The following is a 12,876-nucleotide window of genomic DNA, read 5'->3' on the forward strand; positions in this document are numbered from 1 at the left end:
AGTGACTTTTACAACAATAATTTTCTTTTCAAAATTTATGGGCCTTTTTCTCCTTGCACATAACATTCTATCTTCATGAAAATGGGATAATTTTTCTTCAATCTAACAATAAAAATATTTGATTGGAGACATGCCAATACACATATGGTGAGTGTTATTGTGGAAAAACTTCAGCCACCTTCCAAATCAAATGGGAATCCACCATTAGGGTCATAATATGCATCAATGTCTTCATCATGCATATATATCCGACCACCTAGGTCAAAAGGAGACTTATCCATAGAACCATAATACCTCTCATTATGTTCTTCCATAGGCTGATGCATGCCTTCATTAGTTGAAACTAAAACATCTTGATGCCAATGACCTTCTTCATTGGTTTCCTTACTCAACTCTCCATAACAATCATGTTCATTTTGGTGCTTTTGTCTTTGCAATTGTCTCTATAGGATGATGCCCACTTTTCACCACACTTGAAACATAAACCCTTCGAATGCATATCTCATAGCTTGTTAGTAGAGAGGTATTTTCTTTGAGTAGCACTATGTGAAAGTTTTTCCATATCATTACCTATGTCATTGGCCCTTTTAACTTCAATATTGGATTTGAAAGTAGTGCCCTGTCTTGATGCGTATACTATAGGATAAGTAAGTACTTTGCTAATAAAGAAGTTGGACTTCTATCATACTTATATCCATCACTATGGTAGCTAAAGTAATTTCCTATTTCAATGAATTGTTTAACTTGACTAACACCCCCTACATTGGGCTAAAGATTATATATGTCCCTTTTGTATTTACAATTGTATCTCTCAACCTACTAGTTAGTTTTGTGTATAGTGGCTAGGTGCATAGTTTCCCCTTTGCATGAGAGCATTGAGTTAAGGCCAAAAATGTTATTTGGCTTGGCTAAGTCAGAGATGCCGTCAACATACATGGACATGTTTAAAAGCATATTGGAGAAATATAATGTGGATAAGCCTCTTTTTTGGGGACCATACTATTTGCACCCAATTTTTTCCTTTTCCATACGTGACCAAAAAATTTCCACCATTTCTTTCTTAAATCTATCTCATTTTGGGAATCTACGGCCAATCTTATCTGTATATCTCCACCACATATGTGCATAACCCTCTAGATGTAGGGCCACATAACATATTTTGGCCTCATCCATCAATGGGCAAAGAGTAAATTACATTTCCATCTTGCTTATCCATTCTTATAAATTTTTACTTGTGAGGGATTATCCCCTCTAACATTTGTAATATTGATATTTTCCTTGTACTCCTTATTTGAATAATGTGGCTTTCTACCATTATAAAACTATCAAAATACAAAACTATCATAGCCATTGAGACAGAAATCTTGCCTATCATATTCTACATTCCTCCAAATTATAAGGATGGTGGGAATGAAATCCTGAGAAGGACCTTTATAAAGGCAAGGAAATATGAAATTAACTATGTAGCACAAAGAATACACTTAACCCTCCCAAATGTGCAAATGATCATAACAATCATGAAAGGGAACCTAAATAGTCTTGAAGGAAAAGGCAAGGAACAAATCCTTGACAAGAAAAAAAATCTTGGTGAGGAAATCAAGGAATTGTAACAAGCACACAATGAAGGAAGATAACTAGTTTAGTCCAACCAATCTTCAAATGAAAAATCTAGTGATATGGTGTCAAGGATATGGGCTAGACCTACAAAACTATTAGAAAACTATGAAAAAGGCTCAAGCCCTATAGATGAAGACATCAATATATAGAGCTAACACATAGTGATGGGTTTCAAAATCCCTCATGCTACCTTACGGATACTATGCAAGAAATCATAGGTTATGGATGCCTAAACCAAGTGTAGGAGCACCTTTGTCACATCACACACAAATGACTTCTCAGTGAAGGAGGAATAATCCTAAACACAAAAAGCAGATTAAAAAGGGCCAATGGAGAAAAATTACTTTGCCCAATGCCCCCAAAGACAAGCAAACCACAATTCACCAGGATCAATTCCTAGAGTTGACACCTAAGTATAAGTAGGAGTAGCCACATCGGAATGCAACAAGCTTAATGGAGGAGAAATGGTTGAAAAACTAGACTCCCCAAAACAAGGGGCAATTGCATTATCACAGCCTAATGATGTCGCTCAATATGACTTAGCGAAGTACCACAAGGAGATGAACAAAAAAGAGAGCATTGAGGACAACCAATCACCTCACCTAATAACCTAGTTGAGAGCATTTAATCTTCAAATTCCACACCATCAATGCCCAAAAGAAAGAAGAAAAGCAATGGAAACAATAGTAGCAATTGCAAGTAGCTATGAAAGCCATGAAAATTGAGCCCAAGGACAACAAGAAGTTGATAAACATGTGATCGAGTTAAACTACAAACAAATCTACACCCACTTTTCCTAAGAGTGATAAGACTTTGGATACTTCTAAGAATTCTAAGGACTCTAAGCAATAGTTGTCATCAACAATTATTTACAAAACTTAGTCCCGTGATAGCTCATGATGATCAATCAAAAGTGTACATAACATGGTAATCACAACCATTAGTCATGACTATGCTTGTCACATCCAATGAGAAACACAATGTGATAGCCACAAAGCCTCACGATGAATAGGAAAACCTTGAAAGCGCAAGCAATCTCACACTTGACCAATCTTGGCCATCTTGCCCTAAACCAATCATGCTAAAGTCCAAAGCAATATTCAAAATTCTAAATAAAATGGCAATTGAACAAGCCCACTTAGAAAATAGGAATGCCATAGAGAGCCTCATCAAATTGGATGCTAGGCTAAAGCTATTCACATACATCCACATCCATGGCAATATGGGCACACCGCCAAAAAAACATGAGGAATACGTAGCATATCCCCTAAACATGGAAAGAGCAAGAACATCTTGACATGTACTACAACATGCTTCTAGATTATCTAATGCGACATATCTCAAATGAGAAAGCCAAATAATGCTGGTTAACTCTCACATTCAACGATGTGCTTTGCTAGCAAAACCCATTCGACATAGAACAACTAAAATAACAAGTAGAAGGATGAAGATAGTTTGAGAAACATTGGTTTTATAATCAAGTCTCAATAGCTAAACTTGGAGGGCCAATTAATGACTATCGCGAAGGAGATATGAGCCATATGGTAGTCTTAAAGAGACTCGACATGTATAGCCTCTAGTTCCTTTCATATACTTGCTACCATTTGGGATATGGACTTAGGTGGACTAATGCTATAATATACCTTGCTTGATAAAGTCCTTATGGAAGATGAGCTTCATGTGGCTATTAGGCTAGGGCAAGGAGTTGTAATAGTGGATATTGCACAATATTTACATTTTCTAGGGAATCTATGATGACTCCTTGGTGCCTATGGTGCACTTGAGTATAATTCTCAAATCTATAATTGACTTTCGCCACCTTGGAGTAACAAGAACTATAGCATATTTCTATGCACATAAACAAATAACAACACAAAAGACAACAAAGTATCAACAAGTTTTTGACATTGTCTACTATTTGTATCATCAAAGCTTCCTCCATGTAGACAAACCATTTATGATCGCTCTTTAACAAACCTTTGGCCATGCAAGCTTATTTGAAAGAAGAGTATAAAATTAAATACATAGTGCAAAATTCTTCAAAACTTTTGCATCCTTTGAACATTGTGAGGATTTCTAGGAGTAGGAGAGCCAAGTAATAAAGCTTGCATGTGTAAAGCAGAATGGAATAAATATGGCTGTAGATATCTTCATTTTTTTGCCTTGTCCATAATTTTCTTTTTGCATTCCAAACCCACTTCATAAAATTGTGCTAGTGACACAAAGAAATAGGCCTAACCAATGTAGGTGAGCTGAGACTCCCTAGGTTTCTCTTGCCCTTGATGTGCCTTGAGTTTACATAATGGAATAGAAAGTGATCCCAAAAGGGAGCTGATGTCACTAGGCATTTCTAGCTTGAGGACCCCTAGATGCAATGTCGTGTTTTTGCATGCTTTTTTTTTTCCCTTAAATTTCTTTTGATACGCAATGCATTGGAAGAGGATTTTTAGCCTCTATGCATTGAATAAGATGGTAACATTAAATAGACTCAGTAAGGATTGATAGAAGGAATAAATCGATCCATGTCAAAGAGAAAGTGATAGGATGGTCCTTGGGACTTGAGATAGGTTATCTTGCACATTGAGGCTTGATCAATGAAGGGAATGAATTCGGTCAATCATGGAACAAATTTAAAGTCGATATGACAAATGACATTCTCCATGGCTTAGCTTGTGGTCATGGTGATTTTCTTTGTATCCAAGAAATGGCCTTCAATATTGGATGGATGATTGATGTATTTGGAAGACATGTTGTCGTAGCATGGATGAAGTCTTGATCAGTTCAAGGGAATGCATAAGATGGAGAGATCATTGGTTTTAGCTAATGATAATTATTTGATTCATGAGGAGATGGATGTAGACATGATGCAATTGCAAACCATAGCCTCTTTAATGGACTCCATTTTCACTGGGTGTCGAGGACATTTTTGTATGTGCTTGCTATTATGAAAAATTTGTAGAATGTTGTGTTCTTCTAGATGATCTTGGAGGATCGAGAAAAGCATACTTACACAATTTCCTATTAGCAAGATTATGGGAAAAATGTAAAGTTGTGCTAGCAATAGTAACATGGAATTGTAGCATTGTTGTTGCCAAAGGGACACATTGGTTTCCCTGAGGAGATTCAATTGAGTATCTATGCTCTATATAAGACAGTGATAGGTAGCATATAAGCCCCAAGGGATATCTTAGATCCAGTTAACTACACTATTTGAGTGAAACACAGATATCCACTACCACCCACTTTGTTTGGGCTCTATATAGATGAAGTCTCAGACTATGTTGATAGAGAGAGGGGTAGGAACTAGCTTAGTTGGGGTATTAGTGCCTACATTGATTTATGAATATGACATTGTGCTTATATATCTAGCTTACTTAAGGGCCTACAAGGCATTTGGATGCACCATCACCTTTTTGCAAATATAGAGATCTTCGGGTGAATCTTGAGAAAATGAAGGATATGATATCCAATACCTCGGTCAATTAGGTGACAAACTTCAAGTATCAATTTACTTTTAATGGAGAGCCAATGAAGTTTGTCAGATAGTATGTATACTTGGGAATCACTTTCAAAGGCCCACAATTTCCCGAAGAGAGACACTAAAGGCTTGACAAGCACAAGCATATGCAGCATTAAGTCCCAGGGAGTCCACCTTATAGAGCATGTAAGATACCATGTGAGTTCAAAAGAAAGGGTATTATATTTAGTAAAAGTTATAAGATTATATTTACAAAATGATTTTTTAAATTATAATTTTAAAAAATCTTTAAGTTTAGCAAAGTAAAAGGGATCATTTTAAGGCCTTATAGCATGTAAAAAATGTATTTCTTAATATCCTTTGAATGCACATTATATAGATGATTTCTTAAAGATGGACCCCTCGAGCATTAACTGCATTGAAGAGACTATTTACACGCATACAATTCTGTGAACCATGTATCAAATTATGGCTCTTTGATGCACTAGTTACACCTACTCTTCTCTACAAGGTTGCCATTTGGGACCCAAGCCTCTATCATACAAGGAGATGGCACTCACATATTATGATGGACCAAAGACAGTTTTATGATGAATGGAATCATATGGAGTAACCACTGGTCATGATGATATCACATATGATGCAAGCGAAGAGCTCAATTGTAGACAAAATTATCAAAGCTAAGATGGGACCAACAATTATGGTGATTAAGGCCATACTCTAGACATTTGACTTTTTTACATAGATTATAGGAGCTCCCTAATGATAGATACCAATGCGATTAGCTGATCAAAGCTGAACCACGTGATTAAAGCACACATTTTGAGACTAGACACAAAGAAGACTTGGACTAGATGCCTTTCCCCACATGGCAAGAGGATGGCACACTACCATAATCATATTCTTTGGCTCTCTAAGGACAACTTCATCACCCATCAAGCTATTTGGATACTTAGCTACCACATGGAATGTGTACAACTCTTGCTAAGATCCTACCTCAATACCTCATCTAAGGATTAGGGCAAGCAATGGAAGGGTATCAAAACAGAGTACCCCATGTGCCAATTTTGTGATAAAGAGCCAAATACACAGGAGCATTATATATGTCCATGTATGGTACTTTAACATTTGAGGCAAATATCATTGTTTCTTTCAAGAGGTTTTTGGTCCTATGTGACAAGTGATGCAATTGAATTGGGAATGTTTACTATGCTTCCTCTTAGAGCTCCATAGAAGGAAAATTGCTATTGAATGGGATAGGAGCCTCCCATAGCCAAGTCCACCCAAACAAAGAGTTGTCACGGACTTTTTCATTATTTCATAATCGAGCACAAGGTTGGCCACCACCATTGCTGAAAGACGACAAGTAAAGCTACATCATAGAAAAGCTTCATTTTCAAGGGATGCCTCGTGAGATAGAGTAAGACATCCACTCCCATCAAGAAAAGATCTAAACAACCTTATCATAGATAGATCAAAGCAAGAAACAGATGTCGAGGCACCTCAACCACTTACATTTCCACCTTAGGAAGATACCTTACCAAGAAAAATAGTGTTTCCATATTTTCCTTCCCTTTTTTAGTCATTTCAATCTATACCACAAAAATATTCTTACAAAGAATATCACCTAACATCTAGTCTCTTAGGCATGTCTTTTAATCTTTTTAGATGAGAGAGACACTTTATTGTATGAACTAGGGCAATCTCATATTAAGCCACGTTGGTCTTTTAGAGACTATACTCTCTCTCTCTCTCTCTCTCCAAGTTTTCTTGCTTATTGGTTTTTATCACTTTGCTCTTTTATTTTCCCAACATTGAGGTTTCTATTTTTGCATCACTTTGTTTTATGTCTCAAAGTTGTAAGTTCTTATTGCTTAAATGCTTGCCTCACTTCACTTTTTGAATTCCTCCCGCTACTAGCCTATATGCTGCATATGTTTTGCATGACTATGCATTCTGTCACACACACACACACACACACACAACATAAAGGCCACCAATGTATGGGGTTTGAACATTTGTATGTACTAGTTTGCTTGATTGACCAACATGGGTTCCAAAAACAATTATGCTTTAAACTTAATACTCTTTTTCTTGCTTAGTCCACAGCATTGGACATTCTTGATCTTTAGCAAACTATCCTAGCTGCTGATATTATGATGGAGCTAATAATAGTACACAAGGTTCACATGTTCCATACTCTAATGAGCCTCAGATGAGTGCCTGCTTTTAGTACCAAGTCACATGTATTTGGTTAAGCGCTATATCGGGAAATGCTACAGCTAGATGACAGGAAGTAGAACTAGCCAGATTGCTTAAAAGCTCGCATCACACTTTCAGTGGGGGAGTGTCTGCATATTGGAATGTTCTTTTGGCGTACGCCCCACCATATCTGTCCCCAGCAACTTCATGTGGCGGCACTGCTGCCGTTACTTCATCCAAATCCTCCTTTGTCAGATGAACTTTGAGGGCGCCCATATTCTCGTCAAAGTTTGCTTTCTTGGTTGTACCTGCCGCAAAACACCGTTAGAATGCACTGTAACACCATGTCACTAAGAATGTTAGAATAAAGTGAGAAGAACCATCACCTGGAATAGGCACCACATCATCCCCCTGATGCAAAACCCAGGCCAACGCCAACTGCCCAGGCGTGCAGCCATGCTTCTTTGCTAAGTTGGACACACGTTCATAGAATATCTTGTTCTTCTCCAGATTCTCGCCTTGGAACCGAGGTAATAGGATCTGATTTAAATTAGATGTTCAAGAAAATTGTTATCCTGACGCTTTTTTATTGATACAGTCCACCCTCTTCACATACATGAACAGCGACCATACATGTCCCACACAAGAACAAATCCTAGGATGACAAGACAAATGTAATACAGGACAATCAAGTTTTGGGTCAGTTGTCACTCTAAGAGAGAAGCAAGGTGGGCAACTCTCCCTCGATTCACTTTCATAGAGAAGCTACTACATGGACAACTGGCTATATATTGACAAGGCAACCATTCTAAACTGGAAGTCGGAGAACCTCAAACTGAGATTACAGTCAACAGTACATGACTGTTCAGAAGTAACTCCCCACTAATTCTTATATACCTTCTAAATGGGAGAAAGGGGGTTTGGGTGTTCATGGCCAGTAACTGCATTATACACGTGTCAAGAAAGCTCCGTTCATAGCTTTATAGAACAACAGTGCCTTCATCTGAACATAAGTACTGGCTTTACTAGCAAAACCAACTAGACTCCACAATTATGCCACTATCTGGGCATCTGAGACCACAGACAAGTATCATCTGGTCTATACAGTTCCTGCACCTGAAGCAGAAAACCAGTACCTGTCCTTTGTGACTATTCCCAACAACTTCCAACATACTCCGACCTAAATTGTATTAATTCTTGAAAGGGTTCTCAATGTAACATATCAGTTGACAGCTTCCTTCCGATTTAACTGGTCCCTGACCATATGTAGTCAACATAGTTCCGCAATCAGGAAATGTCTTGCAATCATCCTACTCACCCCACTACCATCCCTCCATAATAGAACAACTTGACAGACCGTTTACTTTTTTGTGTTAGCTCAACCCCAGACCAGATGTTGAAATGATGGCAGGTAAAGCTTCGTACAAATATCAAGAAGATACATTTTGATCAGCTACTCACGCAAACAAGTATCTTGCAACTATAGAAGAACAAACAAAATGTTTACCGTGATTACAAACAACAAACTTGGAAAGCATATCGCAGAGATGTTCACTGCTAGTGTGAGATCTCTTCAGATGATCGAGTGCTTACCATGCGAGCATCAGTGCTCTCCAGCTTTTCAAGAACTGCCTTACCACTGAAAAATCCATGACCAAGTGGACTGTATGCAACTATTCCAATCCCCAACTCTCTGTCAGAAGGCAGTGCACAAGTTACACACTCAACTTTACAAATAATCCTAGAAAAGTAGTACCTATTCCCATGCAAGATGCAATGCACTTACCATCCACAAGCACGGTTTTGAAACATATCTGTCATACACATGCAGTAAAATGAGATCTTATAACGCTTACAACACACATGAAACTGCAGTCACCTGGTAACATTCAGAATTCCCAAGTCCCAAGCCATGTTTCACAGGTTACAAATGCACACCACCCTTTTGACAGTTGAAAGAGTACCTGCACGTTGGAACAATCTCTTCTTCCACGTCTCTTGACCATAGGGACCATTCAAGCTGGACCGCAGTGATTGGATGAACTGCATGTGCTCGCCTAATAGTCTCTGCACTGGCCTCAGACAATCCAATATATTTCACTTTGCCTTCTTCTACCAGCTTTTTTAATGCTCCAACCTATGTTTAATGATGATAAAGAGGACCAGAGTTTCAGTGCATTCATGAATCTCCAAAGCCATGCAAAAGTCATAGACCAGCATCAAGAGATAATCTACCACTAACAATGCACACTCCATCTTATAAATAAAGAACGATTTCTTCACTATTAGAAGAATCCATCTTTGATCTTATGAGCAAAATTAAACGTGGACCTTATTGGCCTTTCCAACAAATATAAAGGAAAGGATAAAAACAAACAATTTGTAAAGCTGTAATGTAGTACTACCTTGACATGCATAGAGTTATTGCAGGAAACACAGAAACTGGATAAACTGAGTTTACCGTCTCTTCAATTGGAACTGTTGTGTCGACACGATGCTGGTAATAAAGATCAATGTAGTCAACATCAAGCCTTTTAAGGCTGGCCTCGCATGCCTCTCTTACATAGTGCGCTGAACCCTTCACTATCCTGGCACCACTCTCTGTTGCAACATTTCCAAACTTTGTAGCTAGCTGAATCTTTGCACGTGGGAAGTGTTTCAGAGCCTGCGTTATAGCAGACTTTGAGTACCATTACAGAATATGACCATGCGTGAGAGCTGCATGATGCATCCTAGAGATAAGAGGGAGTCACAACAAATTGAATGTAATAAGGTCTTCAATGAAATATGAGGCATCTACGGACTTAAAGGATAATCAACCAATCTATCATCAGATCATGAACTCTTCAATGAGACACGGGGTGAACAATTTGATTACTTGTGGAGGCTACATGGTGATATACTGCAAGTGAATAAACAATTCAATCAGATTATAGGTGGGCTCTTCAATGAAGTCATGATGTTTGCTAATAAAATAAAAATATACGGACCTTTCCAACCAGGAGCTCATTTGTGAAGGGGCCATAGATATCTGAGGTGTCAAGGAACGTAACGCCACTGTCGATCACATGTTTGATAACGTCGATGCCGACGTCCTCGTCCACGGGCTTGCCATAGGCGGCAGACAGGCCCATGCATCCAAATCCTACGCGAGGGACCTGCATTGGAACAAAGCGGAAAACAGTCACGCGCACATACAGGCCTCTCTTTTGGCTGAGATCACTGTTCAGTATCCCGCATGATAAAGTCCCAGTATACAAAAAGAACACAGTACACACACACACACACACACAGAGGAATTAGAGCATACCTTAAAGCCTTGGGAGCCCAAAGGGCGAAGATTAAGAGCCATGATGATAATAACAATGGCTGCTCAGACACAGAGAGAGAGAGAGAGAGAGAGAGAGAGAGAGAGAGAGAGGCACAAATGCAAGGAGCGGATGCAGGCTTTTACGGAGAGACCCAAGTGGAAGATCCTTCTCTACACTTAGAATTCTTTTTGTATGTGGAAATTACAGCTGACGACTGTTGTATATAAATATAACACGGAGACAGAGAGATCCGGGGGGCGGGGGGGCGGGAGGGGGAGAGGGGGAGAGGGGGAGAGAGAGAGAGAGAGATTGGTGGACTTTAGAACATCCGATTTTCAGACAAAAAGAAACAGCGTGAGAAAAAAAATGAACACGACATGAGAAATTAGAATGACATATGTATTATGGATTGGTGTTTGTAGGGTATGATGTCACGCCCCACATCATCCTTGAGAAGTTGACTGTTGCACCACTCTAGTCTCCCAAAGTTCAATGTCACGCCTCACATCATCCTTAAGAAGAGCCACTCTAGTCTCTCAAAGTTCAATATCCAATGTCCATTGGCAGCTTGCATTTTTTGTCCTACCAACAACAAAATCCATAGGCAGCTCCCTAGGAATTTGGGCAACATTTTGGGGTCACCTAGTTCTTTTTCTATAGGGGTTTGTCCTTGTCCATCAATTGTTTCAGTAAGTTCATCTAGATAAGTGAATAAGACAGTCTAGGAATATCATAGCCTTGACTTTTAAACCATTCCAGATCTTTCAAGCAGACCTTTCCAAACCAGTGTTTCTGAATTCTACATAGATTTGATGTGGAGCTTTATTCACGACACTTTCCATTGTATCATATACAACCTTACTATTGACAAGGAATTTGATGTAGCCTTCAATAGACAGTTCTCATTTGGCCAGGGGCTTGTCGTCCTTTTTTGCTTCTTTCTCTAATTTTCTCTTATGGCCTTGCACCTGCTGGTGGACTGTACAACTTTGCTCGTTTGACAAGCTGCCTTCAATGGCATTGGGGTTTGGCTTTGTGACGATGTTGTTACTTGCGCTACTTGCAAATCCATTCTCCCAAACCATATCCATAGCCACTATGATGAGAAACTGGCCCACTAGCCTTGAGGATTTGTTCAATGCAATAGAACACTCTGAAACTACGAATCACCATTGGGCCTTTCGCAGGTTTCATAATTTGCAGGATGATGACATACCCCATTATGACCTACACGAGAGGATAAAAAGATTAAAGTGAGCCACAACCCCATAATTGCAATGGGGTTCAACATTGCACAAGTCGAATTAGTGATGTTGATTGTGGTTGCATATGTGCACAATAGCTCCAAAAATTCGACTTGTGAATGCTCACTAGCGTTTTCCATGAGATCTTGGATATCCCTTTCTTTGGAAGCCCAATTGGTAATGCTTTTAAGGACTTGATCCTGAAACAGAGCTGTTGTTCTATTGATCTTCAAATGCTTTGTTCAAATTGGAAATGAGCTTTGGAATGGAAGTGGACTTATACAAGGAGAAAATGAAAAAGGGACAAATTGTAGAGCTTGCAAAGATGAAGAAATCCCACCACTAGCTACCTAGCTCAGCCATGGCTCTAATACAATGTTGAGAAGCATGGATCTAGAGCTATGCTAGCTATGGTAGATAGAGGCTATAAATATAAAACTTGATTGATATTAATAATTGTAACTCAAATGAATTAGGTTTCAAGATAGATTAACTTGGACTCATAAACACAATCTTGAGTGACAGAGAATGATAGTACTATATCTTTGAAATGAGTGTCAAGTACGTGTATATGCAGCTTTTGGATAGTTCCAATCTTCCTCTCTGTGCTTATGGGATTTTGGACATCTCTTCCTAGAGCTTCTAGAGCATACATATTTGTCATATCTCTCATACAAAGCCACTTATGGGCAAGCATCATTTGCTATTCTCACACAACAGGGATGCCTTGCCTATAGTACCTTTATGCATGATGACACAAAGCTCAAACACAAAACTATTCCAATAAATAAATTAGAGCTACAAAGGGTACTCCTTTAGTATCTAATGAGAAAACTAGCCTACAACCATGCAACCAACCTAAAACCTCTCAAAGATCTCATGGAAGAGACGAGGTGGAAATGGACTAGAGTGTACGATCTGAACCTATTATACAATTGGGCTCTACTAAGAGAAAATGGGAACTTGCAGGACGATGAACTAGTAGAAGATGAGTCTTCTAAATGAGAGAATTATGATGATGAAT

General features: G+C 38.8%; 1 protein-coding gene across 1 annotated transcript; it reads right to left on the reverse strand.

The window, feature by feature from the left end:
* Positions 1-7,145: 7,145 nt before the first annotated feature.
* On the reverse strand, positions 7,146-10,865 carry LOC148029404 (putative aldo-keto reductase 1). Its single transcript, XM_087688216.1, has 7 exons — positions 10,608-10,865; positions 10,288-10,455; positions 9,759-9,962; positions 9,262-9,434; positions 8,891-8,990; positions 7,684-7,837; positions 7,146-7,605 (listed from the first exon to the last, which is right to left on the reverse strand). Exons 1-7 carry the CDS (start codon positions 10,647-10,649, stop codon positions 7,424-7,426), a joined length of 1,023 nt encoding a protein of 340 aa, XP_087544342.1. The 5' UTR covers positions 10,650-10,865; the 3' UTR covers positions 7,146-7,423.
* Positions 10,866-12,876: the final 2,011 nt, after the last annotated feature.

Source organism: Lygodium microphyllum, chromosome 11, assembly GCF_053477565.2.
Source record: "Lygodium microphyllum isolate KBCC chromosome 11, Lygodium_microphyllum_v1.1.10, whole genome shotgun sequence".
Lineage (NCBI taxonomy): Eukaryota > Viridiplantae > Streptophyta > Polypodiopsida > Schizaeales > Lygodiaceae > Lygodium > Lygodium microphyllum.

Excerpts from the sequence above, each read along its gene's own strand:
- LOC148029404 (XM_087688216.1), bottom strand. The coding sequence starts at position 10,649 with ATGGCTCTTAATCTTCGCCCTTTGGGCTCCCAAGGCTTTAAG. Across the intron at positions 10,456-10,607 it reads TGGGCTCCCAAGGCTTTAAG|GTCCCTCGCGTAGGATTTGG; the intron begins GTATGCTCTAAT and ends GTTCCAATGCAG. Across the intron at positions 9,435-9,758 it reads CAGTTCCAATTGAAGAGACG|GTTGGAGCATTAAAAAAGCT; the intron begins GTAAACTCAGTT and ends CATTAAACATAG.